The sequence below is a fragment of the Loxodonta africana genome, chromosome 27 (genome assembly GCF_030014295.1).
Source record: "Loxodonta africana isolate mLoxAfr1 chromosome 27, mLoxAfr1.hap2, whole genome shotgun sequence".
Lineage (NCBI taxonomy): Eukaryota > Metazoa > Chordata > Mammalia > Proboscidea > Elephantidae > Loxodonta > Loxodonta africana.
The window spans coordinates 29,036,210-29,054,417 of NC_087368.1; the positions used below are offsets into that span (position 1 = coordinate 29,036,210).

Genomic DNA, 18,208 nt, shown 5'->3' on the forward strand with positions numbered 1-18,208 from the left:
AAATTAACAATCTGCGATATGCAGGTGACACAGCCTTGATTGTTGAAAGTGACAAGAACTTGAAGCACTTGCTGATGAAGATCAAAGGCTACAGCCTTCAGTGTGGATTACATCCTAACATAAAGAAAACAAAAATCCTCACAACTGGACCAATAAACAAGATCATGATAAATGGAGAAAATACTGAAGTTGTCAAGGATTTAATTTACTTGGATCCACAATCAACAGTCATGGAAGCAGCAGTCAAGAAATCAAATGACACATTGCATTGGGCAAATCTGCTGCAAAGGACCTCTTCAAAGTATTAAAAAAAATGTCACCTTGAAGACTAAGGTGCGCCTGACCCAAGCTATGGCGTTTTCAATCGCCTTATGTGCATGCAAAAGCTGGACAAAGAATAAGGAAGATTGAAGAATTGATGCCTTTGAATTACGGTGTTGGTGAAGAATATTGAATATGCCATGGACTGCCAGAAGAATGAACAAATTTGTCTCGGAAGAAGTACAGCCAGAATGCTCTTTAGAAGTGAGGATGGCAAGACTTTGTCTTACTTACTTTGGACATGTTATTTGGAGGGACCAATCCCTGGAGAAGGACATTATGCTTGGTAAAGTAGAGGGTGAGTAAAAAAAGAGCAAGACCCTCAATGAGATGGATTGACACAGTGGCTGCAGCCATGGGCTCAAACACAGCAACAATTGTGAAGATGGCACAGGACCTGACGATGTTTCAGTCGTTCTGTTGTACGTAGGGTTGCCGTGAGTTAGAACTGACTCAATGGCACCTAACAACACCACATGTTGGGAATGCCAATGACACTGAAGCTGAGGGGCGAAAAGGCTTTTAATGAGTTTCAGCATTTTAATGTACTACGGGTTCCCAATAGTATGAATTTAAGAAGCTTAGCACTTCGGTATCTTCTGAATAATGGCATTTATCTTATACTCTAAATACTCCCAGAGAAATCTGAATAACATTGCCGTTTCTTTGCTGTAATAGCTTTCGTGGGCTAATTGACTTGAACGGTGGAATTGTTCCTTAAGAAAAAAAGAGCCACACAGTTTTGATTAATGAGCCCAGTAAGAAATCATTAATCTTTTTAGCTCATAAATGATAGGAATAGTGTTCTGTTCCCCCCTCTCTGATATATTTCTAGATTCTTTTGCTGATACAATGGTGATATTTTAAGGATGTCATCATCAATTTAATATGCCCACCTCCACACAATTAAATACACTATGTAGTAAGTTTACACCCGTGAGGAAAGTAATGGGGCAAATTAGAAACAGAAATATTTATTCTTTTATGAAAATGACTTATGCTTAGTAGCTACGCTCTTGCAATGTCCTAAACATCCTAGTAATAATTATGAAAATACCTATGTACTGGGCACTTAAGTAAATTTTTGGTTTATTAAATCTTTGCATTCTCACAATAGCCCTCTGAGGTTATTAGTCTTATTACCTCCATTTGGAAGTCAGAAAATTCACTGAAAAATGTTAAGAACAAGATAATGTCACTATCTGTTCATGGATCATTCCTACCCAAAGTTTTCTGGGGTTTATGAACAAAATCACTTTTTGTTGAATTGGAAATCTATAAATACAGGCAGTCCCCGACTTACGACAGGGTTCCATTCCAATCACCCTGTTGTAAGTCATTTCTGACTTAAAGACAAGTGTCTCATTTTTTGTTTGTGTTTAATTGTTATTGCCTTTTATTACCAGTATTTTAATAAATTCAATCTTAATTTGTCTTTAGGGGTTGAAAACATTACATATAAACTTACAGCTATATTTTAATACATACATAAAAAATACACAAATCATAAAAATTTATCTGACAATGAAGAAGAGCTGGGTGATACTGGCATTTTCTCAGGTGTGGTGATAACTCCACTTGTGGAAGATTCTGGATCATCTGGATTATCCCTGGGAATGGGGATGGTGTTTCTAGACAGAAAAGAAGTGAGAGTTGTCTATATGGTCCTTTTCTTTTTTTCTTCATGTGATTCGCAGTAACATCTCACTGTTTTGTTCAGCTCATCCTTGAGAATTTTGGGCAGCTTCAGCACAGTTGCTCATACTTCTCCAGTTATACGTATGTTATGTAAGCCAAACCTGCATTTGAGGTGATGAAACCAGCCCTTGCTGGCATTAAAATACTTGCAGTAGTCTTCTCTTTGCTGTCCGTTCAGGTTTTCAAAAAGGCTGCAAGCTTTTGTTTGAATTGTCAGTAAACTCATAGGAATCCTCTTCTGGATTTGGTCCTTCTATGCAAACCATCAATAGCTTCTCCATCTCAGGGATTGACCCTTGCCTCTTCTTTGTTAAATTTGTCAATTTTATACCAATCGCTTCCTTAAATGCCTCCAAAATCCTATTCTGATTATCAAAACGTGCTATTTGACCAACTCTCTTTCCATTATCATAGGCTTTAATGATCTTCACCTTTATATCCATGTCTAGAGCCTTCCTCACCTTTTCTGGATTGGAACTTTCAGTGGCATGACTTCTTTTGCAGCACGTACTGCTGGAGGTATAAGCAGTGCAGGTGCTACAGTGTGAGCAACTTAAACAGCTCAGCTTCAAAGTAACACCTGTGCATCTTATGGTACAAAATGCTGGCTGCTAACCAAAAGGTCAGCAGTTTGAATTTACCAGCTGCCCTTTAGAAACCCTATGGGGCAGTTCTACTCTGTCCTATAGGGTCGCTGTGAGTCAGAATCAACTTGATGGCAACGGGTTTTTGGATTTTGGATAGACCTGGTCTACAGTGAAGTTGGCGTCAGTGTCATTACAATGAAGTTGGAGTCCTAATGGTTGCTGGTCATGTGTGCAGTTCAGTTGTCCCACGTCCCTAGAGTTGAACGTTGCCCAGCTTTCCGTCTGTTATGACTCCTGACACTGACACTGACTTCATTGTAGACCAGGCCATAGCCTGCTATACAGCAATGTTTTGAACAGTAAATCACAAAATTGAAAACTGAACATCTTCAAGTAAACACCTGAGAATGGTAGCATCAGCAAATGACAGTCTGCAATGCTGTACGTAGTGCGTATTGCTAACGATAAGATGTACAAAAACAAAAATGAAGTGTTGTAAGTCAGGTTCCTTGGACCTTGAATATGTCATAAGTCAGGGGCTACCTATAGTTAAACAGACAGCCCAAACTAGAATTCATGGTTTTTTTTAAGACTTAACATATCCCATAGGTTTTTATATTTCAAGCATTAATTTTCATGTTCTTCACGTAACTGAAACACCATTTGGAAATAGTCTAGCTCTTCTGATCACCAGCTTAAGGAACTTAGAAGTTCAAGTTGCGGTATTGTGTGACTGTAGGTGGCGAATATCTATATTCTTGACTGCCTTAATGTGTTAGGTAACAACAAGTAGCACTTTATTATTGAAATTTAGTGGTAAACTATCCACTAGACTCTATAAGACAGGCAAGGAGCGTGGTCCATCACGTTGGTGTCCAGTGCCCTCAGAATTTAACTCAATAGCTGGCTTACACTAGACGATTAAAGAAATGTTGAATGAATTGTCAAAAATAAGTGGATGATCCATTTAGTAAAGTATCCTGAGTCAAGATCTTTAAATCAGTAAGTGACTTTGGCTTGGATTAATTTTGTAACCATAACCATTAGCCTACAAAGCTACAGGTCTCCTGTCTATAGAAAATCCATGAATGACAGGAAAACTGAAAGGATATGTCCATTCCTCTTTCAGTGACCTTCTAGGCAACCAAACACCAAACCAGTTGCCATCAAGTTGATTCTGACTCATGGCAACACCATTCAAGGCAGAATAGAACTGTACTCCCCCTAGCGTTTTCAGTGGCTAGTTTTTAGGAAGTAGATTGGAGTCCCTGGGGAACATACATGGTTAAGTGCTGGACCACTCCCTGAAAGACTGGTGGTTTGAACCCTCCAAGAGGTACCTCAGAAGACAGGCCTAGGCGACCTGCTTCTGAAAGGCCATAGCCATAAAAACCCGATGGAACAGTTCTGCTCTGCACACATGAGGCTGCCGTGAGTCGGAATCAGCAACTAACAACACAAATCGCCGGGCCTTTCTTTTGAGACACCTCTGAGTGGATTTGGACCACCAACCTTTCGCTTAACAGCCAAGTGTTTAACTGTTTGTACCGCCCACTCCACAGTCCCAGTGAAATCATCTAACTCTGTTGAGCCATATGAAGAATAGGATTTATTTCTTTCCCACTAGCAAGTTTTAAGGAAATTACTCTTAATACATGTGATGGAAGCTGCTCTTATAAAAGGCAAAGTAGTTTCTTTCATTTGAATACCTTCAACCCCTTTATTGCACCTTGCTTTTGCTGCTTCTCTCAATCAAACCAAAAAACCAAGCGAGCCTGTTGCTCTCAAGTCAATTCTGACTCATGGCAACCTTATAGGACGGAGTAGAACTGCCCCATAGGGTTTCCAAGGAGTGGCTGGTGGATTCGAACTGCCTGTCCTTTTGGTTGGTAGCCGAACTCTTAAACACCGTGCCACCCGGGTTCCCTTGCTTTTTCTCTACGAAGGTCAGAATGTTAACTGGCAGCTTAAAAAATGGAAGCAAGATATGAACACCTGTTTAACCTCCTGCCCCCACCTCACCCTGCATTGATAAACCTGTCTTCATTGAGTAAGAAGCTCAGACACACACAGGCACACCCCAACACCACATACACATTTTCCCCAAGCTATTGTTATTGTTAGGGATCCCAGGCTAGCAAATGTTTTGCAGTCTGTTCAGACTTTTTGGAAAAGCTAGGATTAAGCAAATCTAGAATATGCCCCCTTCACTGAAGCTAACGGAATTTTAGTGGGTATCTAATTTTTTTTTTTTTTTTAAGTGCCGGTGTACAGCCAACTGCCTCCTCTATAGTATGTGAAATGTGGATAGCTTGACAGAGCCAGTTTCCTGTGAAATCAACTTTGGACAATTTTGGGATAAAAGTAGATTCAAGCGAAACAGTTACCACACCAACAACATTTTGTATACAACACAGTGGCTTTTCACTCTCTGAAATATTAAACATATTTAAACTTTTATTCTTATGTAATAGAAGTTAAAAGGATCCCTGGTGGTGCAGTGGTTAAGAGCTCAGCTGTTAATCAAAAGGTTGGCAGTTCGAATCCACCACCCACTCCTTGGAAACCCTATGGGGCAGTTCTACTCTGTCCTATAGGGTTGCTATGAGTTGGAATCAGCTAGACAGCAATGAGTTTGGTTCTGGTTTACAGTAAACGTGACTGTAGTCACACCATTTCCATAATTCCGTAGTCGTTCAAAGGAAGATCATGACCATTATGAATAAATCAGGTGACACCTTTCTGTCTCAGAGGTCACAGCATGCAGCCACCTATAAAATAGAGAAGAAAAGAGCCCCTTCAGGGTGGTGATTTAGACTTCAAGAAAATGTGGTGTGATGTCTTTACAATATTGAGTAGTTCTCTATGGTTTTGTTTCCTGTTCTCATTTTTGGCCGCCAGGACCCTGAGTGCAAAACCATACACATCTGTGATATTGTAACCTATTACAATAAAACTATAGAGAGATCTCAATATTGTAAAATGTTAATTTAGCATTTTCTCACAGGAGAAACCATCACATCAGGGCTGATAACTGGTGATACTGAGCCCGAGTTCATGAGGTGCATGTGGAGGGAGAAGTCAAGGAAAGCCAGGAATCCAATTTGGCCACCTGTTCCAGGACCACAGGTAATTCACATTCAGTCATAAAGACTCAAGAGGTGTATGTAATCGTTCACTGCACATCTCGACTTGAGGCTGCTCAGATCAATCTGGAAAGAAAAGCTGGCCCCAGCCTTGAAGACTAGCACAATGACTGGTGGCCAGGTGGTCAGGAACTCTGAGTGTTGTTTCACGTTCAGCCCTCTTTGAAGTTTTTTTTTTTTTTTTTAACCAGAATTAAACTCGCCAGTTGAACTTGAGGACGTGAGCGCCAATTGCCAATGTGGGGCTTAAATTAAATCTATAATAATCAGATCGTTCCTTTTTAAAATGTTTTTTCCTTAGGGAAATTGTTCTTATTGGTGCCTTGCAAGGAACAATTGGTATCATCTTCCTCTAACTCCATCAGCACACACAACTTGTCGTTATTGTTGGGTGCCTTAGAGCCGATTTTCAACTCACAGCAACCCAATGTGACAGAGTAGAGCTGCCCCTGTAGGGTTTTCTAGGCTGTAATCTTTAGTAGATTGCCAAGTCTTTTTTCCTGCGGAGCTGCTGGGTGTGTTCGAACTGCCAACATTTTGGTTAGCAGCTGAGTGCTTAACAATTGCGCCACCAGGCTGCTTCTTCACACAGAACTAGGGGAAGAGAAATCACCAGCTCTCTTTTCATGCAGAGCCCCTTTTACGACTCAGCAAAGATGACAAATGTCACCTATATAGGGCACCATTTAGGGTTGAAAGCTGACTCCTTGGCAGTCCTTCCTTACTTTTCCCTTTTGTTTTGAACCTTGCAGGTATGCTTCTGGAGCTCCTTCCTTGAAGTTGCTCTTCTTGTTGGTTGCCATTGAGTTGCACCTGACTCATGCGGACCCCATATGGGGTCAGACCATTGTGCTCTCTAGGGTTTTCATTGACTGATTCTTCAGAGGTAGATTGCGAGGTCTTTCTTTCTAGTCTGTCTTAGTCTAGAAGCTCCACTGAAACCTGTTCAGCTTCATATCAACACACAGATCTCCACTAACAAATGGGTGGTGGCTGCATTTGAGAAGCTTTGGCAAGGAATTGAACAGCAGCCTCCTCCGTGGAAGGTTCCCATTCTCCATGTGAATTCCATCACTGAACCACAAGGCTGTGCATATCTCTTGACCTGGTCAAAGGCAGTAGCCTTTGTGACCAGGGAATGCTGAAGCCATATTGTGATGGTCAGAGCTGCCAGAGAACTTATTTTTTTCATAACAGTACAAATTTGAAAAAATCCACATGTGTAGGATACTGAAGCAAATATGACCAAAACAGTAGGCTTCGTCTGAGTCTCAATCAGAGGTGCTCTACTTCTTATAGCCAGGCACCAAACATGCTGATAAAATCACCAGAAAAGGGAGAATATCTCTGTAAAAATCAATGTTAAGCTCATTCAAAAATAACCTGATGCCTCTGGAGCAGCTTGTTAACGTGGGAGGCGCTGATTCTCTGCTTCCGTTTTCAGGGTGAGAGAAAGCATTTCTTTTTTTTATTATTATTACTCATTTTTAAATTGCTGCAGCATTTAAAATAGGCTCTTCCATTAGAAAACAGTTGCTCCTTTGTCTCCCATTGCTTTTCCTTTCTGCAGGTGAGATACAGTGAATAGCAATATTTATAAGTCATCTCCAGAGTCGGTGGAGTGTAGGAGAGAGAGGACTGGATCAGGTGTCAAAAAGTAGCATTTATGACGTCAGTGAGTTCACTTACCAGCCAGGTGACCTTGGTAAACTTCTTAAGATACCAGAACCCGTTTTCTTTTCGATACAATGGGAATAATAAATCTCGCCGTCTCTACCTCGTAGGGTTGTTATAAAAGACCAGATGAAATAAAATAACCTTGAAGCACTTTGGATACTATAAAACACAGCTCTTTATAAATTAATAATAATTGTCTTCAGTCTATATGAACTTCCCTCTCAGTGTGTTTTTAAATAGATATGCTTGCTTTAGAGTTATTTCACCTCTTAAGGAAATTTCTGGATGTTTTGTCACCACTGGTCAGGAGAATTCATTTTGAGACAGCAAAACGACTGTAATCATAAAATCCGTTATACACAATTTTGTGATTAAAAAAAGGACTAGGTAATATATAAAGAAAGAAGAGTCAATAGCCTACTGTGACCCACAGACATTATGTTATGGGAAAAAAACAGGAAAGCAGTCCCCTAAAACAGTGCTATGCAAAGTTCCATCCACAAACTGTTTACTTGTCTGTAACAAAATGAGGACAGAAGTTAGTGTAAGCATTGAAAACCTTTTATAATAATTTGACATTAACATGGCATCGAGTCCAAAATGTAATTTTGTGTCTGTTGAATGTAATAATAAAAAGTCGAGATTTACATTTTGCAAATCTTCTTATCTTATTTTCTATTAATTCATTCTTACCATCTTTTACAAGATACTGGTCCATAAACCCGCTGTCGAGTCGATTCCAACTCATAGCGATGCTATAGGACAGAGTAGAACTGCCCCATAGGGTTTCCAAGGAGTGCCTGGTAGATTTGAACTGCAGACCTTTTGGTTAGCAGCCTTAGCACTTAACAACTACGCCACCAGGGTTTCCACTGGTCCATGGCAGATTGGAAATAAAAAATGGTCCTTACCCCAGGTAACTTGAAAAACACTGCTCTAACATCTCTATTTAATGCCAGTAACTATTTCCTGGATATTTAGGTATGTTTTCCTGAATTATAAGTATCATCAGATTGTTGTTAAGCTGCAAAGTAGTGTTCTCCTAACAGCCTTTTTCAGAGTCACGTTCCGATAAAAGTCATAATGCATGCCCGAGAAACACAAACCCAGACGTAACCTTCCCTCTAGCTGTGGGCCACTGTTTTGTCCTCTGTATACGCTCATTTACTTAACCATCTTGAAGTGCTCTGAAGCTCTGGAGTTGTCTTAAATTTCTTAAAAAAGCAAATGGGTGACAGTAAATCTTAATTTGGCAGTTTACACATACCAAGGAACCCAACGAAAGGGAAGCCTTTCCAGGGGAAATAAAATTATTTACATATCGTTGAGTGAAATGATAGGCTTCTGCTTCCATTAACCATGGAGGAGACCCTTATCTCTTCTAATTTTTTCCTGAGCTTTTGACAAAACTAAATAATAAATCAAGAAAACCTACAGATGAAAAAATGGAGAAACAGATCAAAATGGGTGATTTGCTTATGGTGACACAGTCAATTAAATGTAATAGTATGTATGAATTGTAGCTGTGTACTTTTATAAACTAGGGTATGCCACAGTGTGTTCATTCCGTAGCTCTGTGTAGGATGCTGATTAGGGCTAGGAGCTCTTTCTCATAGCTTTACGTCTGTAGCTAAAGCTAATTGATGGATGGGTAAAAGTGAATAGAACGAGGAATTCAGAGAACGTTTATTTTTGTCAGTACAGACATTCCTTTAAACCACAGCCTGTTATCTTATTAAAGACAGTGTCATGAATTGGAAAGAATACCGGACCAGGTATAAAAGCATGTGCGCTCTATTTCTGGCCTTTTGCTAATTGGTTGGGTGGCCTTGGGCAAGTCGTTCTCCATTGTATAGCTTCCGTATTTTTCTTCTGTTAAATGATCAGATTGAACAAGATGCTTCCTTAGGTCCATTCTGGAGCTAAGTGTTTGTGAATATTTAACTTAAAAAAGGATTTTAAAAAGGGTTTTGGATTGTAGTTATCGCATGAGAAATTTTCCTGAAACATTGGAAGGAAAGAGCTCTTAGGTTCAATGAACCTTTTGAAAGTGACCATCCACTTCCATAAATCTGCTAAGTAAATACAATTAAAAAAGAAAAATATAGATATATATACTATTTTAGGAAACCCTGGTGGTGTAGTGATAAAGTGCTACGGTTGCTAACCAAGAGGTTGGCAGTTTGAATCCACCAGGAGCTCCTTGGAAACTCTATGGGGCAGTTCTACTCTGTCCCATAGGGTCCTTATGAGTCAGAATCGACTCTACAGCAGTGGGTTTATACTATTTTAAGGTTTATTCTATACAGAAGTTATATTCTTTTGTCAAGACAACAAATACATTCAGGAGTAATTCTGTTTTTCCAAGGAGAGAATTACTTAAATAACACGACCTGACAGACATAGTGTTGTGAGGTGACACAGGACCAGGCAGTGTTTCGTTCTGTTGTCATACAGTCACTGTGAGTCAGAACTGACTTAACGGCACCTAACAACAACAGCAACCAGCACCCAACTCTATATTCTCTCTGCAAATACAGATTATGGAGTACCACCCAATGCTACATTGTCACTGTGAGTACAAATTCAGGAGTTGGCCTTGCTGTTTACATTTAGATTTAGAGATGAATATAGTTTACTGGACAATCCCTTCTTTACTAAGCTCTCTGTGATTATTGAACATCATTTGGAGAAACTGCCCTGCCTTCCACACTTAGGGACTTTGGAAATGGATTTGAATCAGGATTCACTAGTACACTGCTGCCCAGGGAAAATGGTAAGATCTGTACGGTACTAGTGGTAATGAGGAAGGTCCCATGTAGTGGTTTAGCCTGACTAAGGGCTGAGGGTTGCAGAATGCTGGGCCATTTGTGACCCACTTATGGGACTGCCATGTGATGTGGTTCATTCATTGGGAAGCTCAGGGTTATGGCAGGCTGTGAGACATGTATCTCTCATGAAACCTGAGTAGATCTACGTGTATAGAACCTGGCAATCACCAACATAAGAAAGTTATTCCTTTCTCAGTTGTCTTGTCCTGATTTCTTCCCAGAAGAAAAACTCAGGGCAGTGCTAGTGTGCTTCTAAGCCCTCTCCTAATTACAGGTCCCTTTTGTAACAAAGAGAAAGTCAACTGCGAGACTCAAAGCCCTCTGCAGAAAAAGGAAAAAAAAACTCAACCATATGTACCTATACTTTAAAACATTGATTTGTTCACTGTTTTTGCAACCATCATCTACTTATGACAAGCAACACTGGCTTTTCAGTAATGGTGGCAACTTAATGTTATCTTTTAAAATGGATTTATTTAAAGAAATCTTATTTAATAAGTCAAAGTACATAGCTGGCAAGGATTTCTAAGATGATATGCAAATAAGTGAAGCATGGCAAACATTGGGCTGGTGGAAAATATACTTAACTAGACAAGACTATTTGTTGCTAAATTGAATTCTAACCCTGTCGGGAATTTTTGGATTATTTTTGGGTAAGGTGATGAATCAACCATGCCTCTGTTTCCTCATTATCCAGCAAGTATGATATTTGCCAAGCTACCTTTCACGTGATGACATGGAGATTAAACTTAAATGATGGATAGTAAAGTACTATGAAAGTTAAAAAAGGTACATGCCTAAGTTTCCTTATTATGTATCTGAAAGTTCACTTTTTTATGTTTTGTCCACTATCCCAGCCAAAAACCAAGACTATAATCATTTAGGAAGGGCGATATTATATCTGTTGTCTCACTAGGGTCATACCATCATGGAATATGTACGTGTGTGTGTGTGAAAGAGAGAAACTGGCTTCTGCTTTACTGTTTCTACTTCTATGTTATTCCCGAATACAAAAGCTGTAGTTATATTTTTCAGATTGATTATATCTGTTTATTTTTTGCTATTTTCCATGGTGATTAAAAAAACAAAGCTTTAAGACTAAGTTGTGTTTAAAAAATGAACCTAATTACATAATTTATTCATCTCAGAGCTTGATAAAAAAAATATTATGACCTGCCTAAGTACTTACCAAACCAAAAACAAAAACAAACCCAGTGCTGTCCAGTTGATTCCGACTCATAGTGCCCCTGTAGGACAGAGTAGAACTGCCTCATAGAGTTTCTAAGGAGCACCTGGCAGATTCGAACTGCCGACTCTTTGCTTAGCAGCCGTAACACTTAGCCACTATGCCACCAGGGTACAGGTGTTAAAAATAATGGAATTTAGTTGCGTACCAGAATTGATTCTTAACCTGAGTTAATATTTCAGATCTCGCTTACTGTGTATTTTTATTGTGTCTAAAACCTTTAATGTTCTAGATAATAGAATACAACTCTTCAGAAAAGATATCTTGCTATTACATATTGTAATTTCCCATAGACTTCGGAATGTCTTTTTCTAATTTAATCTATTTTCTTTGAAGTTAAGTTTGCTATTTTGGTTAAGACATAATGGTTCAGTTAAGTATCTTGATATATTTTAATATCAGCTGATTAATCATATCAGGTTTATGGCTATATTTTATTCTGAGGCAAACATACAGCTAATTTTTGACTTATCAAGTCACTGTATAAAATAGAGAACATCCATACACTTATATGTAATGTCCGCAATTGTGGTTTCATTCCCATTCTATTAAGCAAAGCCTACTTAGACACTATTGCTGCTGAGTTAGGAAATCTAGACACCTTAGTCTTATTCCTATGTAATATTCACGTATGGTCTATGGCAGTGATCCTCAAACTTAAGCAGTCATCAGCATCATCTCTGGAGAACTTGTCAAAACAAATCTCTGGGCCCCACCTACAGAGTTCCTGACTCTATAGGTCTGGGATTGGGCCAGAGAACTCCCATTTCTAACAATTTCCCAGTGATGCTGATGGTGCTGTTCTGGGGACCACACTCTGAGAACCATTGGTCTACTGGAAGGCAAGTAGAGCGGAGTGGCGAAGACCATGGACTTGGGCGATAGGCCTAGCATTCAGCCCCTGGTTTTGACACTTAGTAGCTGTGTAACTTGGACAAGTTAGGAATCAACTTTGCCATCTCTAAAATAAGAACTAATATTTATTAGGAATATTGAATGAATTAAGTGCTTAGAACAATGCCTGGCATGTCATGTGCATGCAGTAAAGAACACTAGTAACTAGGGCTGATTGTAATTAAGAGTGTTAGTAGAAGAAATAGTATTTAGTGTTAATAGAGAATACATTTACCTTAGTTCTAATGCAGCAAGTTTATCAGTCTTTGCTACAAAGGCTGGAGAGAGCTTGGCTTTCACGGAAGATATTCTCTCTATGAGAAATGTTTTGAGCTAGAAGAAAATCTGGGGAAAAGAATTGCCCCTAGTGAGAGCGCTTTTGAGAACATGTTGGAGAATGAAATCTGGATTACAGTTTAAGCAAAAGTTTATCCAATTGTGAAATAAATTTCTCAATGTTCATAACTTACTGCATTTGTTTCTTTCCTTCCCATAGCAACAAGAGCAAGACCCAACCAACCTATACATCTCAAATCTCCCCATTTCTATGGACGAGCAGGAACTTGAGAATATGCTGAAACCCTTCGGACATGTCATTTCCACAAGAATACTAAGAGACGCTAATGGCGTCAGCAGAGGAGTTGGCTTTGCCAGGTAAACCACTTGCTCTGTTTATATCCCCTTCTCATTGTTCCCTTTTAATTCCATTTGTTTCTAGTATTAGGGCCCGAAGTGAGAGAATATGCAAAACAAAAGAAAAATGAACTTTATCAAAGTATCTCTGTTTGTATCTTTGATTCCAGCCAAAGAATTCCAACGTGATTATAAATACATTGTGCTTGCTAAAATGTGTACGTAGAATGTTCATGTGTCTTGAGTCATAACAATATGCATACTCCATTCCCGGGCCTCTGTGTAGATCAACACACTCAGACGCTGCCCATTGTTGTGGGGGCTAATGTCCAGAACCCCAAAGCAAAACACCCCAGGTGGTGGACAAAGCATCCAAATGTTTTTGCACTGCGTTACCAGAGAGATGGTAGAATTTCTCAGCAAGGAGAAGAGGGGAAAGGTTTAGAGAAACACGAATTGTTGGGAAATCCCAAGGAACCCAGAAATATAAGGGGAGGTCAAGGGGGTATTTGCATTTAAGAGGCCCTGGCTGTGTGTTTTTGATGTTTTAAGCACGACAGGAAAAAAGCAAATTGCTCTTCTTTCATTGTTGGAAAAGGAAGAGTAGTTTTCATGTTAACTTTAAGGGATTGTTTACAAAAGAGGGTCACAGCCAGGAATGAAGTTAAAACGTTTGTACCTGCTGTGCTTTCCTGAAAAACAGAGCTAAAAGAATCACAGAGAAAAAGCAACTGCTCCATAAGAAAGATGCAAAGCAAAGCCTTGTCTCCATGGTGTGGTGCCTTTATGTGTGTCTCCAGCTAACTTAACACAGATGGGTGGAAGGACTTTATGTGCCACATCTGAAGTCAGCCCACTGCAGACAGGTCGTCCACCTAGGATGAACCCTGCTATGATATGGAAAACCATTCCAAACCACCTTCTATTAACCCACCTTGGAAGATAACAAATTGTATTGTAAGTGGAAACTGATCTCTAACTTGACTTCCTGGAGGTCAAGGGCCGTGTCTTAAATTTTTTTTTTTTTTTTTTTTTTATTCCCCACAATAGTTTACACTTGGCAGAGCAGTAGACATATATGCAAGGTACTTGCTTGATGATTTGACTAGAAATAAGCAGAACGAAGCAAATCTCCCTGACTTGAATGTACATATGAGACATTCTGGCTTTGGAACATTGATGACTTGATTTTCACGGTCATGCAGAGCTAATATATGGCCTGGGTCTCTGAATTTTGCCAGTCAGGTAATTCCCTGAGTGAATACAGCCTGCTGTTGGAGGTTTGACCAGGGCGGGAGTTCACTGAAATGACTGATATGTTTCATTTTACACAACATGCAACTTCCTTTAGATTTTCTTCTCCCCAACCGCAGCCCTCAAAAAGAAAACTCTTCGTAACGAATCAGTTCCTCCCTTATTTGTCCTCCTGCTGAGAAATGAACATATTTCAGATTCATCAAGAGAACATATTTTCTAAGACAACGTGTAGTGCTGTTTTTAAAACATGGGACTTTTTTTTGTGCTACAAAGATTGGGTTATTCATTTCTTTTCCATTTATCTTTTCTGGACACAGTTTGCTCAAAATGAATCATGTTCTTCTTAAGTGCAGAGCCAAGTAGTGTACATTGTAAAAGGCAAAACTGTAATCATAGCATAGGGTGTCATGAAAAGATAAAGCGTAACAAGGTTATTGTCTTTAGAATGGAAAGGTTGGGGATTTGAAATTATTGTATGCCTTTCCCTCCTCCAGTGCCTTTTATATGTAGCGGCAATAACGATCCCTTAAATATGCAAATAAGATTGTGTCAGGAGTCTGCTTACAACTCTTCCATGCAGCCTCAATGATTTGACTTGCCTCCCTCTCCATTGGAAACCCTGGTGGTGTAGTGGTTAAGTGCTACGGCTGCTAACCAAAGGGTCGGCAGTTCGAATCTGCCAGGTGCTCCTTGGAAACTCTATGGGACAGTTCTACTCTGTCCTGTAGGGTCAGAATTGACTCAACGGCATTGGGTTTGGTTTGATTATGCACCTCTGCATCATCCCTGACTTTTCTCCTCTTCCTGGCGTGGCCTCTTCCTACTTTGTGTCTAAGGGCACAAGCCAGGGAACTGTTCTTGCCCTAGCTTCTTCCTCATCCCCCAGCTGTGGGCTTATATGTCCTTTCTTCAGAGAAGCCTTCACTAACCTCTAACCCCAGCCTTCAGACAATGTTAGGTGTTCTCGTTTCAGCTCCTATAAAAGTTATTTTTGTTGTTTTCATATTTTTTTAAATATAATTTACCACAATTGTAATCAATTAGTTCTTTATATGTTTGCTTAATGCCTATGCTCATCCACTAGATTGCACTTGCCATTAACTTAGGGATCATGCCTGCCTTTTTCATTTTGGGGTGGATTGTTGGGTGGTTGGTTGATTTCACAGTTACCGTCCTATGAAATCCCTGAGTGTCTAAATTCAAAGCAAACTTTGAGGTTTAGACATGAACTATTGGCAGTCACAGTCCAATACTGAAACTTAGGTCTCGGTACTCAAAACCATGTATTTTCTAATTTCACAAGGTGACATATTATTGGAAAAGGAAATCATAGTTTAAAGTCAAGACATTGATTTCTTGTGCCTAAGAAATTCAAAAGGAAATAGCGTCTATCTCAATTGTGTAAGAAGCCAGAAACCTATACACGATAACTATTTCATTCTCCAAGTATCTTAGACCTTAAGTTGTGATGTACCTAATTTGGTGGGGCAAGTTTTATTCATTGAATTTTAGCTATGCCATAAGTAAGTAGATCTGCCTCAATCCTTCTTGACCTTTCTACAGATTGATCATTCACACCTTAAGACGTTTACAACATGTGTGTCCCTCTCTTTCAAATACCATCCTCTCCCTTTCTCATTTAGCCTTTCTTAATAGGAGCGTCTTCTCTGAACTACAAAACAGAGATGATTTGAGTAACTATTTTCTCAATTTGTTGAAGGATGGTACATAGCTAGTGAGAGAAGTTAATGGATTATATGCCCCGGAAACCTCAGGACAGTGGTTCTCAAAGTACAGTTCCCAGATTAGCAGCATCAGCATCACCTGGGAACTTGCTAGAAATGGGAATTATTGGGCCCCATCTCAGCTGTAGTGAATGGGCAGTCTGGAAGGTGGGGCCTAGGAATCTGGGTATTAACAAACACTTTAGACTGTTGATCTCTAGAGTTTGGGAACCATTGCCTTAGGGCATTAGGGCTGGTTCTCAGAATTATCTGGAAGGCCTATAAAAATGCTTACTGCTCTTCCCACTCCTAGAGTTTCTGATTTAATAGGTCCTGGGTGGGACTCAATAATTTGCATTTCTAACAAGTTCCCAGGAAATGCTGACACTGCCGCTCCCAGAACACAATTTGAGCGCCACTACTCTAAAGCTACCTCTAAATTTTCCAGGTGGAATTAATTTTTGTTGGTACCTCTATCACACTGTACCACTTTCTCGAAATGTACTAATGATGAATCTATCTCCGTTCCTGTCCCTCAAGAGTAGAGACTGTTTCTTCTTCCTCATACACATTCCAGAACTTAGAACGTTGTCTGACATGTAATTGACCTTCAGTAAATTTTTAATGATGAATGAATGAAATCACTTTGCTATGTTTTGACTACAGCAACATGCAGAAAGACAGCATTTGTGATAATGATAAGGCAAATTCTGATATAGGGTATCCTGGAACATTAGAGCAAACTGCAGTAGCATCAGCCCAAGTATTTCCGGTTCACAAATTGTTTCTTCCTCTGAGAGTTCACAGTGCCACAGGCATGTTTACAATAATATTGTTTTGATCGAGAGAATAGCCAGCCTATGATTGTGCCTGGTAAATTTTTGTACATATCTCCTGAAGTTATGACTATCTGGAGTCATGAAACCTGAATAACTCAGTGGGCTTCACTTTGAATATTACCATGGGTCACTCCTCACTGCCAGATGTGGCCCCTGATCCACGCACAGGGAATCTGAAAATTCCTCTGACAGGAAAGAAAACTCCCTGTTATTATTTTACTTGGAAACTATACATTCATCGTCTTTGATAACCATCACTTCAAAGTCAAAGTAGGATCTTCATTTTATATTTAAAACGCTGAACTTCAAAGCGTCGATTTGAATGCCAGTAGGGCGCATATAGAGCGCAATTACAGGCTTTTCAAAGTTCCAGAAGCAGTAGGTAGTGTCTGAAATCACAGACGCTTTATTTTTCGCTGTTATTTATTTATTTTCTTGCTCTCTTAGTCTCTTGTAACTTAAAACAGTTTTGTAAGATCCACTCCCCTCCAGGCAGCATTTTATAGCCAAGTCATAAACCTCTAAAAACAGAAGTTTATGGTGGGAATGCTGACAGTCAGACGCACTACTGCAGAGCTGGTGGTGCCAACAGACTACCTGGCCTGCGAGGGTGAGGATCAGAGCGTAAATCAGCTGGAGTCTAGAGGGACAGAGCTGTGTGTTCATGCTATCCATTTCCAGTTCCCAGAAACCTGAGACCGTTTGTCCAACAAAAATCACATTGAGGGAATGGTATAAGAGGCCGGTAAAGAATGACCCCAAGTGAAGAAGGAAGTGGGGGAGAAGCATTCCCAATTAATCCAGCTTCAACATCTGGGAACATAGACCCTCTTTGAGAAATGTATTTAGTGTCCCCTGGTGAGTTAAAGAGCGTGAGAGACTGATGAGAGGAGAGACCTTTATGTGTTGCAGGGTTTTTCACCCCTCTTCAGTCCTCTTTAATTTGATTCTCATGGAGCTTTGTTTGAATGACTTTTAACATATGGCTAGCTCTGTGTTCCATCTCTCTCTACTGAATTAGAAAGAAATAGTTGAAGTTCTCTGTTCTTTCACTACGTTAAAACAAAAGTAATTACGGTTTTTAGGCAGGCAAATATTAGCCTGATTTTTAAATATTGGTATAAAAAGCCAGCTCAAAGTATTTTTTGTATGTTTTCCATTAATAACTTTGAATAACTTTGAATATTCTTAGCGTTTTATAGATTCACTACGTACTGCTTGATACTTCTTCTTGCTCCCTCTTCTCTCCCACCTTCTGAAATGCAATGCAAACACTGATTCTGAATAAACATAATGAACACAGAAATTACCAAAAAAAAATTATGTTCTTTGTAGGCAAATATACCAGAAGCCAA

The 18,208-nt window shown here is 39.6% G+C and overlaps 1 protein-coding gene across 1 annotated transcript in view; it reads left to right on the plus strand.

Moving 5' to 3' along the window:
• The first annotated feature begins 12,614 nt into the window (after nucleotides 1-12,614).
• Nucleotides 12,615-18,208, plus strand: part of LOC135228767 (RNA-binding motif, single-stranded-interacting protein 3-like) — a 144,200-nt gene continuing 138,606 nt past the window's right edge. Inside the window, exon 1 of the mRNA XM_064277424.1 lies at nucleotides 12,615-13,054. Coding sequence (XP_064133494.1) covers nucleotides 12,948-13,054 — 107 coding nt within the window. The 5' untranslated portion in view covers nucleotides 12,615-12,947. The remainder of the gene's footprint in view (nucleotides 13,055-18,208) is intronic.